Raw genomic sequence first — 23408 nt, 5'->3', positions numbered from 1 at the left:
ATGCTGCAAAGCTGACTGCACTCTCCACAACTTATAGAAGATATGCAACATTTTAGAATATTTATAAAGATATGGCTGTGAAAGGGAGATATTTCTGGTAAAAGTTGGGTGGTTTAAGCCTGAGAAGGAGCTCAGACGTCTCGAACTGCCGCCGTAAGGCGTGAGAGTGGCGCCACCTTGTGGCGGCGCCTCGGTAGTGCACGGCGTGAAGGTTTCCGGTGTTATGGCGACCACCGGCAACATCACCGCTTCAGTCTGGACCGATCAGGCGGTTCCATTCGGTAAACTCATCCAGACTTTCAGCACAGGAGTTCCAGACAGCTGCTGATACAACTTCTGTGTCGCTGGATATTTCTGGACATTGTAAATATCATCTTATTTTTTGCAGCTTTGTTCTTTTCTGTCTTTTCTCTCGGCGCAGCTTGAATTAATCTGCAGGGTTTTGTGTCTTTGTGCAGATCTGCTGCTGAATGTTTCACATGTTGCTTATTATTTACAAGTAGTTTTCATTTACTGTCCCTCTGGGGACTAAAACAGTTACTAATGCTTTGTAATACATGAAACTCGTCAGTATTAAGAATTTTCCTGAATGTTTAAATGAACACTGAGGGTCTTTGGGAGTTTCTAACGTTAAAGTAAAGCTTTAGTTTTATTTACACGAAGCTTAAAGTTGGAAAGCAATATGTTACACAGTTAGCTCTCTATGATAACATTATTGTTTGCTCTGTGCAGGTTTCAGGAAGACTAAAGTAGAATTTAACATCATAATAAACATGGTTTGAGCAAAAAACAGTTTCACATCATTAAAACCAAAGAAAACCTCATCAGAATAATAATCTACAGCTAAAATATTCCAAACATATAGATAGAATAGTCATTGTCGTGTTTTTGTATTTAGCCCATTAGTTGAGGTTGTGATTATTTATATTTAATTGCTATAATTGGACAAAAAGGCAGGATGGCTCCTTTTCTTTGGTAAATACAGGTAAGTATAATTTAGTCTTTAATTAAATGTTTACCATTTAAGAAGAAAAAACTACTTAAATATCATCAGCAAAAGGCATTTAAAAGTTTTAAAAGCGGTGATGTAGTCATTAGGTGCCGTATTATTATACATAACATGATTAGATTATTATTACTGTATAAATCTGTTGTTGGATGTATGATTGTACAGGAAAGTTTGTTTTTAGACTTAAAATAGATATATATTGTGAATTGTCTGATGTTTAGCTTTACAGAAATGAAACTGCCAGACAAGTTTAATGGTAAAACTTAATCTGTTGGAGCTGTTAAATGACTACTACTGATGTTTTTATGAGACATTAAAAATAAAAAGTCCTGTTTTATTGCTGCATTAAAGTTTAGATCATTAAAGACGATTATATATAAATAATGTTTTAACAAATGCTATGGAGTAGAGTACAGCCATTCTCCTGAAACACAGAGAAGATGAAGTAAAAAGCAACGTTACTGAATGACTAAATGTACCTGTTTACATGTCAGTACTGATTTCCCTTCAACGTAGGCTTTAAAAGCATGTAATTAATGAGTAGTTATTCATCAAGCTTTGCCCCGCTTCCTTTAGATGTGCAAAGGTTTGGAGGCCATTGTTGTACAACACAATGAGGTTTCTGCTTTAACAAAGGTCATCAGTCATCCACACATACAGTTTAAATGGGAGTTAATCATATAAATGGCTCCAGGATGTGGAAACATGCACTTTTTTTTGGGACTTTTAACAAAATAGTTTGGATCATGGAAATATGTTTGACCACCTGAAAAAGCCGTATTATGAGCTAGCAGTGAATATCTCAGTTTGACAGCTCAGACTGGAGTCGGAAAAGGTCTGTTATTTCCTGCAGCAGGACCTTTCCTTATGAGGCGCTCAGATCCGCCTTCAGCTGCGTTCCCACATGCTTGCTCGTGCCCACATGCGTTTGTTCTGTGGTGTGAGGTTTGCAGCCAAGATTGCATAGTACAAGTCTGAGTTTGTGTTTCTTCTCTTCTGGCAGGGTGCTGTGAAGAGAAGCCGCTATCGCACATGTCTGAGTAATTCTGACTATGCTGCTCTGGGTAGCACTGGCCACAGTTTGCTCCCTCATCATGGTTCCCACCGAGCAGATCAGCAACCACAAACCAGCGCCGCTCAACTACAGCTGGATCTCGCTGCCGCCAGAGCACGTACCCTACTTCCTCTCCAACAACCAGAGGGTCGCCAAGCAGTGCCGCCACGACGCTCTCTGCCCATTTAAAGTAAGATATGCAGCCTCTTGCTGTACTTATCATGCTTCAGATGTTTGTTCAGAAGCTGCATGTTGGTTGTCTAAGGACCGGCCGGGAGCTCAAGATGTCTAAAAAGAACATAAAACTTGTTGTTTTAACAGAATTTAGTTGGAAGTGTTGGACTTTTTATTTCAGGCGGAACTTTGCAACGTAGATTTTTCTCAGCAGCAGATTTAAATGATTTACTTATTAATTAACTCAGTTTTCCTGTTACGTGTGAGAAAACATTAAACATTCTCCTCTTGCTTTGTCTGCTGGATGTCACTAATTCTGCTTTTCTAAAGTAGAGAACAGTGAAGAACTTCTAATGAAGACATTTATGTTTTATTCTGAAGCAGTGGATGTGTTCAGTCCAGCTGGGTTATTAATGCACAAAGTGCAGGAAATCTGCACTTTTAACTCATATTGCTTCTATGATTTTTACAATTTTAACTATTTGCTGCTTCCTTTTACTGCTTTTTTATTCTTTCTCTGCAACATTTGTGATGCTTTTAATGTTTAATATGAAGAACTTTGGATTGTCTGGTACATGAATGTACAAAATAAATAAACTCCCCTGCTTTAAGAATAAAAGGAAAGCATGTTTTTCCATTGTAGCTGTAGTTTAAAATGTTTTGATCTGCAGCACGATGCATTTCTTCAGCTTGAATTGTGCTGAATCTAATTCTTGTTCATAATACCTGAAGAAAATTAACATTATTTCAGCATAATTATTAGAGAATTAAATAAATGAATTAACATTATAAAACAAACTATTTGGAAAGACAGAGACTTGATACTATGATGCCCTATGCAACATCAGCAGTGAGGCAGGGTGACACGTGTGACACCTGCGTGGGCTCATTAAACGGTCAAGAAATCGCCAACTCTCTCATTTCTAATGTTGCTTCTTGTTCTTCAGGTTTTTATCGGTTTATAAAAGATGAAATGTTAAGATGAACGTCTAGCTTGACTCATTTTCTCTTGAACCACACTAAAATGTCCCAACACTTGTTTCTGCAACAGGATGCGCTGCAGGATTTGTCTGTTTGTTGGGGTTATGAGAAGAACTGTGGACCAGGAAAACGCTTCAGCTACCCTGTCTGCACCAAAGCAAACTCTGGATGGTATTACTGTCACACATGCTGTAAAGGGCTTTTCACAGTCTCTTTTAAAGGCCCTCAGTGGTCTTAAAATGGTACAAATCTCCCTCTCCATCATTGTGCTAAAGTAACAGTAGGTGCTGTGAATGATTGATGATGCATTAGCTTTGTAGCTTTGCTGATCTGCTTAACTCTCCGATCTGTCAGGGCTCGTTCTCTGGATGTAGCCCAGGAGGTTTTCTGGAAGCAGGCTGACTTTGGCTATGTCAAAGAGCGCCTCTCTGAGCTGAAAACACTCTGCAAGGCCAGCAAACCGGTAAGTCAGCTCATTTCCTTCGTTCCCACGACCCTTCAGCGTCAACAGGAAGAAACAACAGGTAGAAATAGACGCACGGACAATGGGCCACGAATATTTCACTTTGCAAAACTTGTGTCACAGCGAGAATACAGTGCAGAGATGAGTCCTTCAGCTTAGGAGGGTCAAAGTTTATTAATGTCACTTAAATCTGACAGATCTGCTGTTGTGTTTACCAGGGGGACTCCTCTTTAAGATGCAGCAGTCACACCAGATTCTGCAGGGCAACAAATCTGTTCCTGGACCTGCGGAACCCTCGCAGAAGCCATGAGAGGCGAGTACAGTGTCATGTTACTTCCTTAATTTATTTTAAAACCAGTTCCTGGTGAGAACAGTGACTTTAAATTCATCCATGTTGGTGCTGAAGGTACAAAGAGGACTTCATTCAGGCGGGGGAGATGGGGGGACGCTGCAAACTGAACAAGCGAGCGCTTGCTGATGCAGGAGATCACAAGAGCCCTTTGCAGTCGTGGTGAGTCACTACTTTCACACACTCATTGGCTGAACTTCAGCCAAAGACTGGAAAAGTATAAAAAATGACTTTTTTTTGGCCTCAAGCACACATGTGCTCATGCATGTTGCTTTTCAGCTGAACGTGCACGGTTTGATTCTCTCTGTTGAGCCAGATTCCCGGGACACAGTCGGCACCAGTTTCTGTTTCTCAGCAAACGAAATCTTTTCAGACTGAACAGAATTTGTTAAAAGCTGGAAGCCGAGACGTTCCTGTGCTCGCTTCATCTGAAAGGATGCAACTGACATTAGAAGATAAATAGAACATGTTTTTCCATTCTTCAGACTAAATCTGCATGAAACAGATCACACTACAGAACTTTTACTATTTTCCCATGACGCGTCGCCTATTGACGGCTGATCCCGCCTCCATCCTGCATCCTACCTGACCTGTTAGCTCTCTCCAGCCTGCAGAAGACCATCTCACCATGACTCTTGTTTCGTCTCTTTTAATCTTCTTGTTTCTTTGCTGAATCAGCGACGGTGTGTGTTCAGAACATCCAGTTCCTTATTATATCGTGAAGTGAAACATCACGTCTCGTCCTGGATGTAAACGTTGCTGGGCAGCAGCGGCTCCAGAAATGCACATGATAGATGTCACTGTGCCATCGAACAAGTCCGGGACGCGACGTTTTAATGTCAGAAAGTTACGTAATGCGTCTAGAAAACATTATTGTCTGTTGAAATCAGCAACAACGCCGCCCAGCAGGAGGTGAAGCCACAACTCTGCTGGTTTTTTATATGTTTATTTCAAATCTGCTCCAGAGAGTCTACAGGCCATTCCTGCCTCCCTGTCTCCCATCAACACCACCATGAACAGAAAGACTCTGACTGATCCCAGCCGTCGGAGCACCGAGACTAACGTTTGCTTCCACACGGTGTCGCTCCTGCATCTGAAGCAGGAAAGCGCTTTACATGTTAGAGGGAAGGATGAGCTCTCGGTCGGCTCTCACTGTATTCTGCTCAATATGCCTCTGGATATGTTCATATATTCCTCAGTAATTCTACTGTGTGCTGTTGTTGTTGTGAAAGATAAACTAAATGCTAAGTAGATGCAAACTCTGCTGGCTTCAGCTGTCGACACAAAGTCCCGCGGACTACCGCACAAGAACAAAAGGCTGCTGAGTGAAACCCTCCCCCTCCCTCTGAGAGTCATTTCCTTTCATTTCATGCAGCTGTGCAGCGGGCCAGTGGCGCAATGGATAACGCGTCTGACTACGGATCAGAAGATTCTAGGTTCGACTCCTGGCTGGCTCGATTTATTTTCATCATTCACAGATTTATTATCTTATTTATAGATTTATATTTAATTTATATTCATATTTATCTCATAAGACATGAAACGACTTCTTTGTGATTATGCAAGCTCAGAAAAATCTGCTTGCTTGAGAAAAGCAATGAGAGAAAAATGCTCAGTTTCATCTTTTCTCCTTTTTTCCACATTTCTCTGTAGAGAGGCCGTGCTGCAGTCGACTCCTGCAGACCACATGTTGATAATGTGCAGTAATCCAGTAAATATTCACATCTTTTCTGGTGATCCAACAATTTCATGCATCTCAGTAATTATTTAAACAGATTTGTTGGAATTAGTTGCTCCTGCTGAGTTTCCAGAAATCATTTTCAACATTTTAAAAGTCGTCCTAACCCTAACCCTAAGTCTGCAGAAAAATCTGCTTGGAACATTTTAAAGGAACAGTTCTGTCAAAGGAATAATGTGCTTGTTGATGATCATGTATGAGGACTAATTTCCTCTAACAATCAGTAATAATAATCAGGTGATGAAGACTAACTGAAAGATGCATTTAATATCAGAGTTACAGAGGAAGCAGAGCCATAACTGGAAACTTAAAACATAAAAAATCCCAAACAACCACCCTTGACTTGCCCACTTCAATCTGCAGCGGTATGTTTTTATTTACTGAGGCAACAATGCTGAAGGCCGTTTCTGAACGGTGTGTTATGCAGCACGGGGAACTAACGGCTGAAGCTGCGTGTTTGGCTGCATCAGTTTGCCCTTAAAAGAAACTTTTTGTTCCCGTTGTCCCTGAAAGTAAAATCCTCTGATTTTTACCGTCTTCTAGATCCTTCTTTTCCTAATTATTCCCCAGTAAAACAGGAATCCTGAGGCATGTTAACTGCTGTGTGAAAAAGCAACCAAAGGCCTTTTGGGCTGATTTTGTCCTGTTTTGACTTGTTTTTTAACTCTTTACCTGACTGTGCACGTGGAGGTGCTCTGGATCTGGTACATCTGGAACAACAGCAGTGTTTTTATGCACTTTATCTTCAGACAGAGGTTTTCATTTATGCAAGACTAAAATAATGAACAAAACTCAACAAGGGACTCAACAAAATCTCCTGTAGATAAGATAATGTTTTTAAACATGACATTTTATCCACCTAACCAGAAACATGAAACATTTTCTGACGTGTACCAGTAGTAGCGGTCATTGATGCATTTAAAGAGAGAATTTTTCTGAAAATGACTGCAGCACCTCCAGTGTTTCATGCTGAGGTATGTAGACAGCGGCTTGAAATGAAGGGAGCAGAGATTACTGAGGAAGAAGCCTCAAAACGGTCAAGGTTCATGTCTTTTCTTGTTTGGAGACAGGCGACAGAGTGATTTAATATTTTACTTCAGCTTCAGATGCAACCAGGAATCAGTAAACGTGCACTAAGTGTTTACATGTGACGTCTGAAAGTTGTTTACAGCTTAATTTATAATAATATGTTGATGCTGCAGGTATGCTGAACTACAAACATACACAGAGCTGAACTTCCAGCCCGTAGAGGATGGACACTGTGACGTCATTGTTGAAAAGCCGACTGTTTTCATGAAGCTTGATGCTGGTAAGTAAAAAATAAGATTATTTAATTTAAAGCCTTAATATTTAACACACAACAAAACCCACCTGTACAGATACACAGATGTAAAAATACATCTGTGTATCTGTAATACACTAAGAAATTAAGATACTGAAAAGATTCAAATGTATTAAAAACATTAAAGAAAATAAACACATTTAGACAGGCTTAAATAAAGCATGTTAGACAGTAAAATACACTAAAATAAATGATATGCTTTAACAGTTAAAGACACTCAAAGAAATTACAACTAAAAACATGAGAAAAAGACGAAGGTGCATGAAATGAAAAGGTTAAAATGCACTAACAGCCAACAGCTAAGTAATAAAATGCCTTTTAAGAAACAACATGAAGGTTTTATTCCCATGAAGGAGAAGTGAAATCCTGTCTTCTGTTGCTTAAATGTATTTTCAGTTTGAGGTTTGATCGTAAATAAAGATGTTGTGCAGTATTTACAGACACATGTTCACCTGTTTTCTCATTTCTGTCACCGTTGCAACATTTAAAATGTGCTTTTTATGCTAATAGGGGTGAACATGTACCATCACTTCTGCGACTTTGTCAACCTCTACATCTCTCAGCACATTAACAACTCCTTCAGCTCAGACATCAACATCGTCATGTGGGACACGGTGGGTACCTGTTGCCTCCCTCCGCCATGTCTCTGACGTGAAACTACGTTTGTAAATGGATTTTCTAGTATTTTCTATTAGTTAAAGGTTATTAGCACATGCTAACAGTTAGCAACACATAGCTGATCAAATTCTGGGGAAATGTTTCATCATTACTGAATAAAAAGCTTCATTTTGCCCTCTAAAAACATTCAATTTAATGTAAATGTTTAAGCTGCTCTTCCCTCATTTATATTTATTTATTCATTCATTTGCATTTAATTTGATTTTATTTGAAATGAGTTTTTGTGTTGTCCTTTTCCCAGAGTTTTTATGGATATGGAGATCTGTTCAGTGAAACATGGAAGGCCTTTACGGAGAACGATGTCGTCCATCTGAAGACATATGACTCAAAAAGAGTAAGTTTAATTATATATATTATATTATATTATTGGTTCCTATCTGGTTATTAGGGCTGTGACGATACGCTTTTGTCCCGATTCGATTCAGATTTTTAAGGTGCTGATTCGATTTAAATAGTGATTCTCAAAATTCTTCGATGTTGCTGATTTTATATATTAAAAACATAAAAAAATTGTACGAAACTTTTTTTTGCTCATTATTTTTCTTGATTTCTGTAAATAAAAAACAACACAGTAGCCAGACCAACATTCTGCTGCTATAATGCCCAAGAAGACAAGTAAAAAGATCAATAAAAACGATAAAAATGACAAAAAAATTATTTTTTTCATTTTTATTGTTTATAGATTATAACAAAAGAAATATTGGGGATTATTTTTATTTATTTGTAAAAAAAAAAAGATTTTTTTTGACAAAAATTGTGAAGCAAAAAAATTCCGATATTCAATTTTTAAATTCGATTTTCCCGCCCCTACTGGTTCTGATACCTTTATTGGTAAATATCTACTAGTCGATACCGATACTGACACCTCTAATGCAGGTAATGATATTTGTTGTATTACTGATAGCAGCAAAGATTTTTGTATTTTTATTTTGACAATTATATGGCACTTGGTAGCAACACTGACATTAGTAGTAAAGTATCCTATCAGAAGTATCAATCCCCGATCAGCAGATAGGTTCCACTTCCAGCTAGACTAGAAAAACACTCAGAGAGCCAAACCTCCACCAAAGCCTTTAAAAAGTTCCTGGATCCAAACGGTGATCCAGATCACCTCCAATAAATGAATAATAATGTGTTGTTTTCTTATCATGTCTTATATCTGAAAATGCTTCATCAGGACATAACCTTTGCATGTGCCGTGCTGATGTCCTGCCTTCCCACAGGTGTGTTTCAAAGATTCCTTTTTCTCGCTTCTTCCAAGAATGAGATACGGCCTTTTTTACAACACGCCTCTCGTAAGTTATGTTTGCTTTTGTGTTTATCTGTTTTTTTTACTTTTAGTTTTCATCATTATGGCTGATTAACAGACGAGGTTTTCTGAGCTGTCAAATGTTTTTAATGTTGACCATCAGATGCTGCTGTGTGAACGTTTTCCTGTCCGAGTGTCTGAGTAACTTCCAGGAGAAATTAATGTAAACAACACAGAGTCTGAACTTGCATTTGTCAATTTTTTAAACGTTCTTTCCTTTTGAATTAAGCATTTCATTTTTATAGAAAGAGGAATACATGATTTTTTTCTTACATTTTTGTTATTATTCATTGGTCTTCCACCGCCTGGATGATGATACCCAGTTCAGCCAGAAACATGTGGTTTATGTCAAATATTTATGTGATGTATTCAATATATCTACAAGCGCTTATGTTATTTAAATGATAATTCCAAGGAGATAACTATAAAGACGACACCATGTAACTGTGTGCTGTCCCGTGTCTCCAGCCTTGAGCTGTGAAATTCTGCTAGGTCAGCCTCAAGCTGCGGCTGATTACCCCTGCAGCAGATGTCATGTTTATATTCATGTGCTCACATTTAGAAATGCACCACAGGAGTCTGTATGGGAGATCCTACAACCTGAGAAGGCTCATATAATATTCATTCCAAAGAAATAGATAAGAAAATATGTTTACAATAGTCAGATTCCTGTTGCTAAATGTACTTTTCACCACAGTCCGCTGCAGTGTTGCAGCACTGTGGTCAGGTTCAGCCAGACTTCTGTTCATTTCATAGAGAAGACTAAAGAAAGTTTCACACTGTAACGGATATAAGAGACAAGTTGCACATAACGAATGAATCAGACTCTTCATGATTTGTGTTGATGCAGATTTCAGACTGCTACAGTGAAGGGATGTTCCGGGCATTCTCTCAGCACGTCCTGCACCGCCTCAACATCCCACAAGACGGACCAAAGGTAGGAAGCATTTCTTTCAGCCAACTTCTGGTCCTCGTGGCTTCTAATCCTGCAGGTTTCTATGCATCCCTGCTCCAACACACTTTACTCAAACTAATCAGTCATTGTGCGGAGCTTCATTGGCTGTTGGATCCATTTCATGGAGGCCAAGTGCGTTGGAGCAGGGATACAGCAAAACCCTGCAGGCCAGCGACTTTGGGCCCCCCTGCTTTAAGGAAACACACCAGCTGCTTTTAGCTTGTTGTCATGTTTACATGTTTACCTTTACAGTCCAACATAACACGCCGTCTGCTTTTCTCCACATGGTCTCAGGGACATGACGATTCCTCTCAGGGTGGGTTTGCAGATGAACTAATGGTTTAATGGTCATTTATTCCTGTCAGCTTCCCTGTTTTTCTGTCCTTTCTCTGCTAAAACACAAAACACGGTTCAGGAATGTGACCACTGACGTTTTTTTTAAATAAAGTAAAATGAAAAAATTCTTTAAAGGGGTGCTATGATGGTATTTGGAGTTTTCTGAGCTTTCTACAGTGTTACAGTGTTGAATCCTCATCAGACATGTGAACGGCACCGTTTTTATCACCTAAACGCATGTTTGAGTTTGAGTTTGAGTTCCAGCACGCTCTCCGTTCGGTTTCCATGGCGATGAAAAACGCGTGGTTTTAGAGAGTATTTTCTACGTGGAAATCCTTGTGACGTCCCGGGGGATAAGGTTGGGTGATTGGTTACCTTCTACTGGTTAACAAGGGCATGTACAAATACATCAGGCGGGTGGAAAACGTGGGATAAAGTTATTTCCAACGATGGCTGGTGAGTTTACCAAAGAGAGACATCCTGCTGCATTCGTTGCTGTGGGTTGCTGTTTTCCACTTCGCTTTCAGGCTCTGATTCAGGTTCCAACATGTAGGGCTGTATGCTATGTGTTGACATTGTATTTTGTTGTTTTATTGAGTTCATATGAGCCTAATCCTTCTGTTTATGAGATGTTACAATGACGGCGAAAGCAGGTGCGGTGCGCGCTCCCGATGTAGTGCAGCGGCGGGAGGCGGGGCTTAATGCGGAAGAGTCTCAATCCACTCGTTTTGCCCACAGGCTGATCTGACAGCCTACGGAGAGGGTCGGTCTGAAGTAAATAAAGCCATTTGTGACAATAACTCCATCAATCCCAGCCCTTCTGGGCTCAGAAATAATAATAAATTAGCCTGAAATGCGCATAATAGTTCCAGTATAAAAATCCCTGAAAGGATCATGTAAAATTACACTTAGCAGGATCATGAGGGTTAATTTATGTCGGATGGACAGGAAAAATCTGGTGCAGCTCAGAACAACTTGATTTAAAGTGTGAAGTACTGCATTGTCCTTTGCAGGGAATGTGATCTCCGAGCGCTGCTCTTCGTATCCGACTTTCACACACTCCTGAGACTCATTGACCTACAGCTGTAAATACCACCAGCCTCACATAATTAAGTCTGCACATAACTAATGTGAAAACGGGTTTAATTGTGAACAAAGGACATTTCTTCTGCATGGATCATGTTGCTACGGATACTTTCGCTCCCAAATAGCAGCTTGTTTGCTCGTTTCTGCATCCAGAAAGATGAACTCTCACCTGGATGGAAGCGAGAATCAAACCTCCTGAACTGAAACAAAGCAGTAGTCTCTTCACCTAGAGCTTACATAAACACGTAGAAAAGAAGTAATAGATTTCACTACAACAGCATGAAGGAACAAAAGAAAGGAAAATCAAACATATTTAAAAAGAAGCAAGAAGAAGAATCTTGTTGAATCCCACCTCTTCCTCATCATCATCAGTAAAAACCTGTCACACGTCCGCAACTGACCTTCGTTTCATTCTTTACGAAAACGGAAGAGAAAAACAAAATGAATCGATAAAAAGAAGAAAAGAAAAGCAAGAAGAGAAGAATAAAAAACCAAGTTGTGTTGCTTAAACACCCTCCTCCATGTTAACTTCACCGTGAGCAGCTTTACATCGCTGTAAGTTGTTGTTCACACGGCGTCTCTCAGCAGAAACTCCTCTACAGTCATCAGGAGACGCTTTAATCCAGAGCAACTTACCTGTGAGGATCGATCCGTTAACTAACCGAATACACACACGTCTGGTGGGTGGGAGGAAGCCGGCGTACCTGGAGAGAACCCATGCAAACCCCCCCAGCTGAGGCTTGAACCAGCAACCTTCCTGTGAGGCTGCAGGACTGACCGCTACGCCACCGTGCAGCCCACGCTGGATACTCAAACACTTCCTTCTCGTAGTTTTCACATTTTTTCTGCAGTAAACAAACTTTTGTTCCCTCTGACTAAACATGACCTGGATGTTTCCGGTTTATTCATTCCAGCCTTAAACGTGATTCATGCTGCTGATATTCAGTTTGATCCATAAGTTTTAATCTCCTCATGACTGTTCGCTCATGTGTTGGCTCGGTACGTTCCTTCTGCAGGTTGAGCCGCTGCTGCTCGTCTCTGCACGGCAGCTCAGATGTGATGAAACTAAGGAGCACAGCGAGACAGGCTCTTTGTTTTAAACAGCCTTCGTTTGAAACTCTGGTCTGTAAACGTTTTATTTGAGGCTTCCAAGTGAGATTTTCCAATCCAGTCCAACTTTATTAATAAATCGCTCTAAAACAACCACAGTGGACCAAAGTACAGAAGGATAAAATGAATCAAACCACGAAGAAACAATTAAATCAGAAAAATAAAACGAGTTCAGACAAGAAAAATGTCTGTTTTTATCAGTTAAGTTAAAATAAAATAAAAAAGAAGAATTTTCATTAGTTCAGACTCCCAGAAGTTTGTTTTCAGCAACTTTTTCAGAAACTGCCCCAACAAACACAGCGAGTAAGCTGGAGAGCTGTCCTTCTGGAAGAACTCTCTCCATGAGACTGTGTGGGATATTCCATCATGTCTGGGAAAGTGCTGCTGTGTGTGTTTGCTGGCGCAGACAGGTCATGTCCTTTTACCCTCTGCAGGTCAGATGTGATTAGTTTGGTTCCTCTGCCTGATGCACGTCCGATTTCACCTGAAACAAGCAAAAAGCTTCTTAATGGAGCTTCGTCCTGGAAGGATTACTCTTACTGGTTGTTTTTTATTAAAGTTTATTTTATACATAGTGAAAATAACTACATTAGCAAATAGTATTTAGATTAGTTTTCTTTTTCCTTAGTGTGAGCGCCTGTTGATGATTGGTGCTTACAGTGGGAGTGAAGGGACAAAAAGGCTGGTGTGAAAAAATCTGATAAACAAATCAAGGCTGTGAATTTTGTCACTGGGATTCAAATTAAACTCACAAACTGTGTCTGCGAGGACAGGAGCTGCGAAGAGAAGAAAAATCCCAGCTCCAGGAAATGTTCTGCAGGAGTAGAAACCACTGCTGGGACTGAGTGAACAAGAACCATTTTCCAGGAGTGTCTTTGGCTTCCATGCTCCGCTGGTTCGGAGTTTCTGTCCTCACTGGCTTTTTACGTCCATTTACAGGCGGAGAACAGACGATTTCTTCTTTTTAGAAATGAACAATGTTGACTTTTATCTGTTTTTGTGCATCTTTAGGAAAAAAGCAACTTTGTCTTCTAACAAATAGAGATTGTTATGTTAACATAAGGCATTAATTCTGCATACATAGAGCCTTCATGCAAGCCGCAACATCCTTTTACTGTCATCTGCAGTCCAGTTAGGGATGGATTTATTGCTTGTTTGGGAATGAATTATTGTTATTCCAGATATGTGACAGTTTTTTTTCCAAGCCATAGTTTTCTCAAACAAAGGGAAACAGAACCAGCAGACTAGTTTGTTTTAGCCGTGCCTCCCTGTAAACTTCATAATGCGCATTTTATTAAAATACATAAATAATAATTATAGTAATAATGCATTTTATTCAAAAGCGCCTTTCAAGTCACTCAAGGACTCTGTACAATAAAAACAGACATTAAAACAATGCACGCAAAACAATAAAGCACGCATACCAAACTGGAAAATGTCATGAAGTCCAAGTTTGCTGAAAAAGGACATTTTTAAAGGAAACATCATGGATCAGAAGAATGTGAAAGCTTGCAATCTGTCTAAAATATTTTTATTTAAAATCAACCAAACTTTTTCTGATCATGTTTATTGATCACATCGAACTCCTTCAACTCGACTCGACTTCATGTTCAGCTGCAGCAACGTGCTGAACGTAGCAGTAAAACATTTAAAGACGAGCCTTTCCTAAAGTTTCCATCAAGTCCTGGATGGTTTGCTGGTTTGGATTGGTTTCCAGTTCCAGGGATGCTTTTCTGCTTCCCAGTACATTTCCTAACGCAACCAGTGTTTCATGATTTACATCAGATTTCAGTGAGCAGACACGCATCAGGGAACATGTCAATGAGCTGGAAAACCCGACAAACACACGAGTGTTTTCTCTCTGCCATGGATAGAAACTCTGGTTCTCTGGCGAGGAGCATCCGGAGTACTTCTTCTGCACTGATGTTACGGCGAGACTTCCTGACCTTAGCTGTGACGTGCACGGCTGAACATTTCTGAGCTGAATTATGGATCCAGAATTATTTCTGGGTTTTATCAACATGTTATCTGAGATCTGAACTTAAAGAACATTTAGAGCATGATACGGTAGCCAGAATGTATATGCCTGTAAACCAGCCATGAACCAGGCCTGGTGCCTTTTAGGGAACACAACTATGATTTATTTCAGTAATGTTAGGAAGAAGTAGCCGTAGACAACGTAGACATCCTCTGTCTGGGATTTCTTCCCAGTGATGAACTTCAGGATTCATCATCATCATCAGTATTGTGTACAGTTACACCACCAGGATACTGGATAAACCTCCCTCTCCATCTGCTTCATCTGGAACTTTCTGGTAACTTCCTCCCTCCTGCTCATTGGCTGTTCCTGCTTCAGGAGAAACATGCGACGTTGTCCTGCTGAATCAGCGCTCTTCCTGCCCCCCCCCCCCCCCACGCAGCTCTCTCTGGATTAAATCTTTTAAATGCTTTTAATCTGATACGTCTCAGGTTAAAGCTGCAAAGCTTGAGCTGAATTACGATGAGGAGACGCATTAAACTGGATTTACAGATACTTCATGCTTCGTTCCATGTCGGTGTTTCTGCTTCTGAAAAAGTAGAAGTGCTGTTTCTGCACACAAGGTGGCAGTAGAGACCAGGAAGGAACATGTCTGATGAGTGCACACTGATAAAACAAACCTCTTTTCATGAATAAGAAAACTTAAGATTTACTTTCTGAATATTTACTCCGTCTGCTTCGCTCCACGTGAAGATGTCTGGACTTGTTTGGAGACAGCGGTGTGTTTTCCTCGCTACCTGTCTGCACTGCCCTTGGCTGATTGATTTTGTGGTTTCATTGCTGTTTTCAGGAGGGGCGTGTTCGTGTCACCCTGCTGTCACGCAGCACAGAGTACAGGAGGATACTAAACCAGGAGGAGGTGAGTTCAGCACCTCCCTCCTCCTCTCTGTCACTTTGCTTTCTTGCACTTGTTCTTCTCTCTGTCCTGCTTTTCCTTTCCTTCTTTTACCTATTTTTCTTACTTATACAACCCCTCCACCTTTTCCCTCCATTGATTTACTGCCCACCTCTGTTAAGTGCCTGTTTAAAGTCTTATTTGCTATGAGCAGTACAAGCACAACAGGCTTGTGATTTATGCTGTCAGCATCCATATTTGTTTGCTGTCATTGATCACAGTTCATGTCCATCTGTTGTCGTTCCAGCTGGTAAATGCCCTGAAGACGGTGCCTCAGCTGGAGGTCAACGTGGTGGACTACAAATACAAGTGAGTTATGGAGTGGAGCAGTGAGGTGGAACACTTCTAGATAAAAAAAAAGCATTTATTATTGTTGTTATTATGATTTCATGCGTTGTCTAAGAGTGTTTAGTCAGTGAAGGAGACAGATGTGCAACTCCGTGTCTGTCTTCCAGGGACGTTCCCTTCCTGCAGCAGCTCCGCATCACCCACAACTCTGACATCTTTATCGGGATGCACGGTGCAGGTCTCACACACCTCCTCTTCCTCCCTGACTGGGCTGTCATCTTTGAGTTGTGAGTGACATTGTTGGGCCCGAGCATGTTTGTGTGTGTGTTTCTGTGTGTGCGAGTGTGTCAGGAGACTCTGCGGAGCGTGGAGAGCAATCGGTTTGGCAGCGTGTTCTTTCCAAAGTGCCTCTCAGCCACTGGGTGGATGACTGTGAAGCTGCGCCTTATTAATCAGCCGTTCATCACACCTGGCGGTCGCTGGCAGGGAGGCTGGATGGGGTGTGTGTGTGTGTGTGTTTGTGCACAGCAGCCTGTGTGGTGGATTGTTGTGTGGATTTACATGACTGATGCAGAGTGCAGCACAGCGAGCATGCATGTAGGAAAACAACAGGAAGACGAGAATCTGAAAGGCATCTGCATCTGTCCCTCTCAGGTACAACTGTCAGGATGAGAGCTGCTATCGAGATTTGGCCCGTCTGCGGGGCGTTCGCTATGTGACTTGGCAGAAAATGGACAAAGTGCTCCCACAGGACAAGGTAGGGAAGACTCAGTAGCAGAACCTGGACTCGCCTCACACGGTCCATCATGTGGAGGAATGTTGGCTTCATGTTGTGCTTTTATGATGAGTCTGGACCGGTTCTGGATCTCTCTGAATGTCTGATGGGTTTTTTTTCTCAGGGCCATCATCCCACGCTGGGGGACCACCCAAAGTTTACCAACTACTCCTTCGATGTGAGGGAGTTCATGCGTGTTGTCCTGGAGGCAGCTGATCACGTCACACGCCATCCTAAATGGCGGCATGGCGGCCGTCACGATGAACTCTAGAAGATCTGAGTGTGGGAGCGGACACACAGAACCTGGGATGGAAGCGGTTCCTTTGCTCTCCAGCGGATCTCCGTCATGCAGTGTGTTGTTTGTGTCTGAGCGGCAGCTGGAGTTTAATCCGCCTTCACAGCCTGATTCGTGTCAGAGCAGCCAGATCACCTGCAAGCCGCCGACTTCCTTCCACGTGGTGAAAGCTGCTAAATGAGCGTCTGCTCCTGCATTCCTTCACATGCGACACGTCGTCTGATCTCATCAGTGTCACGTTGATGGGGGGGGGGGGGGGGGGGGTCTCCTGACAGTTTCATCACACTAAACATTCCTCTCACTTTGTTTCTTCTCAGTGTTACATTTCTGCTGTATGGTTTAATCAGCTGAAAGAATTCATCATAACAATATACAAAATGATAAAGTAATGCTCCTCCTTTAGAGTTTGTTTTTTTATTTATTCATTAATTATTTTGGTTATTATTAGTGTAAAATATTAGATGTTTCATCCTGCAGCAGCCTGTAAAAACTGTCTGATTCTTCCTTAAAAAGGAGGGTAAAGTAGTTTCTGGTGGTTTGCTGGACTGACTAAACATCTGTTTGTTCAAAATCACTTTTTCACACCGAGAAAATACCAAATTCAGATTTTTCATAGGAAATTTGTTTTTTATGTGTTTAAAAAGGATTTAATTTCACAGATTTATCTGCATTAGTGGTTTAATTTCAACATCCTGGTTAAAAAAATTCTTTGATAAATTTTGGTTATATGTTTTTTACAATCCTCTGGCGACCCTCTAAAACGATCTTATGACCCCCCGGGGGTCCCGAACCCTAGTTTAACAACCTCTGCTGTACAGGAAGTAAAAAATCAGAACGATTCATTAAAAACAAAAGATCCAAAAAGCCTAAAATCAGGATTACCCGAAGCAAAACGTAAACACTGTAAGGGTCTCTGTTGTCACGACGAGCTACTTTCATCACTGACTTTAACCCCTTCATGCCCGAATTTATTTACAGTAAAAAGAAAAAAATAAAATAACAAAAGAAATATCCAACTTATTGTGAAAGGAGTTAATAACAATAAATAAAGACTAGTAATAAATAAAATCATATAGAAGTGAATAAGAGCGAATGAATACATAAAGTTGAATAATTAGATCCTGAGATGAAGAAAAGCCAGAAGTTGTTTGATGTAAATCAGCTGTTTGTAAAGTCTCAAACTGTATTTTAAGTTTTCTTTGTCAGCGATTATGTGTGTGTGTGTGTGTGTGTGTGTGTGTGTGTGTGTGTTCAGCGACAATGTGTTACACACTCCAAACATCAGAAATCTGCTTTTACACGTTTGTTTACGTGTTTGTTTATATCTAACTCTGTTATGTTGTTATGTTGGGTGGGAGGGTTGCGTGACGACCACGGCGCTGCTGCTGCTTCCCGACGCCTTCTGGGCGCCGTTAGTTTTACATTTCACTATAAAAGAGGCTGAAAGGGAACGAGGACAACATCCTGAAGCATCAGAGGAATATTTTCAGCTCTAGAAGATCCGATGATTTGTTTGTCTGTCTGTGAGCTGGATGTTTTATTTATCAGAGAAAGTATGAATCTGCTTATGACCTTTATTATTATTATTATTACAGATTTCCTGAATTTGTGACGTTTTCTCTTCTGGAACAGTTTGTTGTTTTTAATAAAGAAGTTTTACAAATGTCTGAAGCTTGTATTCGTCTCTGGCAGTCCGTGTCAGGCTTTAGATTTAATTCATCTTAATTTAAATCTTTGGAAGCCTGACCTTGGAAGGTGTGTGTGTGTGTCGCCTGTTCTTGCTGATGCCAGACAGCCCTTTGCTGTAAGTTTCATTATTTCCTGAGTTCAGGTGGAAGGAGGGAAAGGGCTCCAAGCAAAAGGGCACTTGTTCAGTTTTTACTGTCACCATAATAAATCTGGATGACCTGAAAAACACCTGAGTGAACAGTGACGGCGCGCGGCCACGTGGGGGCAGTATGACACCGCGCGTGGCGCCAGGTCTCAACCCTCCACGGTGTCCCTTCCTGCTTCAGCTCAGCAGCGTGGACTGGATGATGCGCAATCATCACTGGACTGCAATGTTTGCGCCAAAATCACAGCGCTGTGCGGAAGTTATGTGTTTGCATGTTGTTTGAAACCTCCTGCCTGTTGCCACCCAGCCTGTCTGGGATGGAGGTTATTCTGCTCTGGCTGAAGGAAATGGAGAATGTGTTCTTGTGGACCGGAACCAGATGATCCAGAGGAACCAGATGATCAAGAGGAACCAGATGATCCAGATGATCCAGAGGAACCAGATGATCCAGATGATCCAGAGGAACCAGATGATCCAGAGGAACCAGATGAACCAGATGATCCAGAGGAACCAGATGATCCAGATGATCCAGAGGAAACAGATGATCCAGATGATCCAGATGAACCAGATGATCCAGAGGAACCAGATGATCCAGATGATCCAGAGGAAACAGATGATCCAGATGATCCAGATGATCCAGAAGAACCAGATGATCCAGATGAACCAGATGATCCAGATGATCCAGAGGAAACAGATGATCCAGATGATCCAGATGAACCAGATGATCCAGAGGAACCAGATGATCCAGATGATCCAGAGGAAACAGATGAACCAGATGATCCAGAGGAACCAGATGAACCAGATGATCCAGATGAACCAGATGATCCAGAGGAACCAGATGATCCAGATGATCCAGAGGAAACAGATGATCCAGATGATCCAGATGATCCAGAAGAACCAGAGGAAACAGATGAACCAGATGATCCAGAAGAACCAGATGATCCAGAGGAACCAGATGAACCAGATGATCCAGAGGAACCAGATGATCCAGATGATCCAGAGGAAACAGATGATCCAGATGATCCAGATGAACCAGATGATCCAGAGGAACCAGATGATCCAGATGATCCAGAGGAAACAGATGATCCAGATGATCCAGATGATCCAGAAGAACCAGAGGAAACAGATGAACCAGATGATCCAGAGGAACCAGATGAACCAGATGATCCAGAAGAACCAGATAATCCAGAGGAACCAGATGATCCAGAGGAGCCAGATGATCCAGAGGAAACAGATGATCCAGATGATCCAGAAGAACCAGATAATCCAGAGGAAACAGATGATCCAGATGATCCAGAAGAACCAGATAATCCAGAGGAACCAAAGGAAGCAGAGGAACCAGATGATCCAGAGGAACCAGATGATCCAGAGGAACCAGATGATCCAGAGGAACCAGATGATCCAGATGATCCAGAGGAAACAGATGATCCAGATGATCCAGAGGAACCAGATGAACCAGATGATCCAGAGGAACCAGATGATCCAGATGATCCAGAGGAACCAGAGGAACCAGATGATCCAGATGATCCAGATGATCCAGAGGAACCAGAGGAACCAGAGGAACCAGATGATCCAGATGATCCAGATGATCCAGAGGAACCAGAGGAACCAGATGATCCAGAGGAACCAGAGGAACCAGATGATCCAGATGATCCAGAGGAACCAGAGGAACCAGATGATCCAGATGATCCAGATGATCCAGAGGAACCAGAGGAACCAGAGGAACCAGATGATCCAGATGATCCAGATGATCCAGAGGAACCAGAGGAACCAGATGATCCAGAGGAACCAGAGGAACCAGATGATCCAGATGATCCAGAGGAACCAGAGGAACCAGATGATCCAGATGATCCAGATGATCCAGAGGAACCAGAGGAACCAGATGATCCAGAGGAACCAGAGGAACCAGATGATCCAGATGATCCAGAGGAACCAGATGATCCAGATGATCCAGAGGAACCAGAGGAACCAGATCCAGGATCTCTGCGCTCATCAAACCTCCACGCGCACCAGGCAGGTTTTAGCGCAAAACGAGGCTGCTGCGTCTGAACTGGAGGAAGTCACGTGAGGAGAAGACGCATCATCCTTTAGGGTAAAGTTTAAAGAAAGCTGAGTAAGTTTCTAAATGTCATCTTTGCTGAAGCAGTGTGTGCGCGCGCGTATAACCTGCCAACAGGTAGGTTTCTCTACTTTTTCCTCCGCTCTGCGTCTGCGCGAGATTTCCTCAGGTTTTAAGCAGCCCTGATGGGCTTCAGGTCTCCCGGACAGAATGACAGACTGCTCCAGTCATTATCACGCACACCTACAGCTCAGGTTGGTGCACACCCCGCGCGTGATCGTGGGGAAGTTTTGTTCAGCAGCTCTGACTGAAAACTGGCCTGCAGTCCCTTCTGTCCCTGTTTACAACATGTTCATTAGCATAATCTCATTTATCTGTGAAGACCAACTTTTCTCACCTGATAAATCCACTCATCGTTTCACCTGCGTGGGTCACCTGTCCACCCCCACCACGTTGCACCACACTACACTCCTCCCTTTAGCGCGAGACCGACTCTGCGGCCTTCAGCGTGACGTGTCTGATCAGGAGCTGCACGCGGAGCGTTGGGAGGAAGTGATGTCAGAGAGGTTTTACATCTTCCATCAGCTTCTACACTGCTGTTGACGTCACATGATGCAGTTTACACACACACACACACACACACACACACACACACACACACACACACACACACACACACACACACACACACACCACGTGGTGTTTGCGCGCGTGGAGCTGTCCACGGTGCTGAACCTTGGGGCTGGTCCAGATTGGCTGCATCAGTCTAGAATCTGTCCACCCGCCAAAACCAGACTGATCGATTTGTAATCAATTCAAGCAAAGATTAATGTGTAGAAAACAAAACACTGCAACACACTCCAAAGGTGATGACGCGCTGTGGTGCGCGTGATGGTTTGCTTTGATAAGCTGAAGACACTGATGTTACCTCCCCACCGAAGTGCCTGTGACCCTGGTGTGTGTGTGTGTGTGTGTGTGTGTGTGTGTCCTGCAGTGTGGAGTCACCTGAACGCATCAGATAACCCTCACCTTGGGTCGTTAGCAGACATCGACCTCTTCTGGTCCTAATGACGCAAAAACAGCGCAAAGAGATCAATCCCCATCAACACAGCAGGATCTTCCTGGATGGAATAAATGATGGGATGTCTCCTGGTGCGTCACGGAGAGGCTGCGGTGTTTAACAGCTTGGTAGAGCTGCGTGGATGTGTGTGTTACTGGGCCTCCGAGCCAGTCAGGTGTAAAGTCATCAGTCAGAAACATCTTCCAGATGTTCTTCTAGCAGAAGCAACCAGAAGAGTTACAAGCTTCACAACATCTGGGAGCTAAGAACGCATAAAAACCTCCCACACCTGCCATAAGCTCCTGATCTTTATTCATCCCCCCCCCTTTTGTAACTTGTTTCCCTTTTAGACAAAAACTTGTAGAAATAAAGAAAATGATGAAGAAAAAAGCTGCCACACATCTCACCTCTGCCTGGACCCACAGTCCATGAGACTGCATGACATCAGTGAGGGGGGGGGGGGGGGGGGGGGGGGGGTGGACTGGGCGGGCGCTGTTGCACGTGCTCTGAATGGGAAGACAAGCTCACATCGCATTCTCATGTCCAATCGATCCCAGCTCGGGAGGAGCGACGTGAGAGCAACTATCAGTCCTTCATCACCACCATCAGTCTCATCACACTGGACCCACGCCGCGCGACACGCGCGCAGGGAGAGGGAATGAACTTCTCCACCAATCTCAGGTCGCTTCGGGGGATTACACACTTCTGGTGACTTTCTCCTCAGTCTGAGCCTGAAATGGGACCCGCGGAGATCATGGAAAACTGGACCAAGTCGCTGTTGCGCGAGACCTGCGTTCTCCCGCTTATTCGGAAGGTTGTTTCCGCGGCGCATCTGTAGCCCCCCCCGTCCCCGTCCCCGTGTGGAGCTGGACTAGAGACCGGCAGGATCCCACAGTGTGGAGCTGGACTAGAGACCGGCAGGATCCCACAGTGTGGAGCTGGACTAGAGACCGGCAGGATCCCACAGTGTGGAGCTGGACTAGAGACCGGCAGGATCCCACAGTGTGGAGCTGGACTAGAGACCGGCAGGATCCCACAGTGTGGAGCTGGACTAGAGACCGGCAGGATCCCACAGTGTGGAGCTGGACTAGAGACCGGCAGGATCCCACAGTGTGGAGCTGGACCAGAGACCGGCAGGACCAGAACGGGGACAAGCGCGCGGCTGTCCTACTTGGACCTCTGACAGTCCCCATCATGCCAGCGCAGGTTGTAGATTTGGGTAAGGAGATGTTTTCTCATTCAGATCTAGTTTTTGTGAACCAGACTCTCCTTTAACCCCCGTTTCTTCTCAGAGTCTCCTCTGTTGGGTAAAGGATCCAGGATGGGGTTCATGTGGGACTTTGGGGGGACAGTTGCTGACTTTAGGTGCAACTTCAACCTGTTTGTTAAGAGATCAGACCCCCGCGCATCTCCGCTCCTCTTGGCGCGTGACCGCCTCGCGTGAAGCTGGAACACATGACGAGTCCGCGCACATTCCCGCCTGCGTGTCGCGCGAGCTCCTTGGGAGACCGCGGGATGGATGTGAGGTTGATGCAGCGTTTCATCATGTGGAGGGGGGGGTGGGGGGGGTGCTGACCGGG

The 23408-nt window shown here is 42.9% G+C and overlaps 1 protein-coding gene across 1 annotated transcript; it reads left to right on the top strand.

The window, feature by feature from the left end:
* The first annotated feature begins 241 nt into the window (after positions 1-241).
* On the top strand, positions 242-17080 carry eogt (EGF domain-specific O-linked N-acetylglucosamine (GlcNAc) transferase). Its single transcript, XM_079241696.1, has 16 exons — positions 242-363; positions 2013-2253; positions 3289-3389; positions 3573-3681; positions 3900-4003; positions 4088-4192; positions 6971-7077; positions 7621-7724; positions 8030-8122; positions 9012-9083; positions 9948-10034; positions 15413-15481; positions 15765-15826; positions 15973-16092; positions 16460-16562; positions 16705-17080. Exons 2-16 carry the CDS (start codon positions 2062-2064, stop codon positions 16849-16851), a joined length of 1575 nt encoding a protein of 524 aa, XP_079097822.1. The 5' UTR covers positions 242-363; positions 2013-2061; the 3' UTR covers positions 16852-17080.
* The last annotated feature ends 6328 nt before the right edge of the window (positions 17081-23408 follow it).

This window comes from Telmatherina bonti (genome assembly GCF_933228915.1).
Source record: "Telmatherina bonti genome assembly, chromosome: 6".
NCBI classification, from domain to species: Eukaryota; Metazoa; Chordata; class Actinopteri; order Atheriniformes; family Telmatherinidae; genus Telmatherina; species Telmatherina bonti.
The sequence above is the reverse complement of the archived record's forward strand: the minus strand, read 5'-3'. Positions and strand labels throughout refer to the sequence as shown.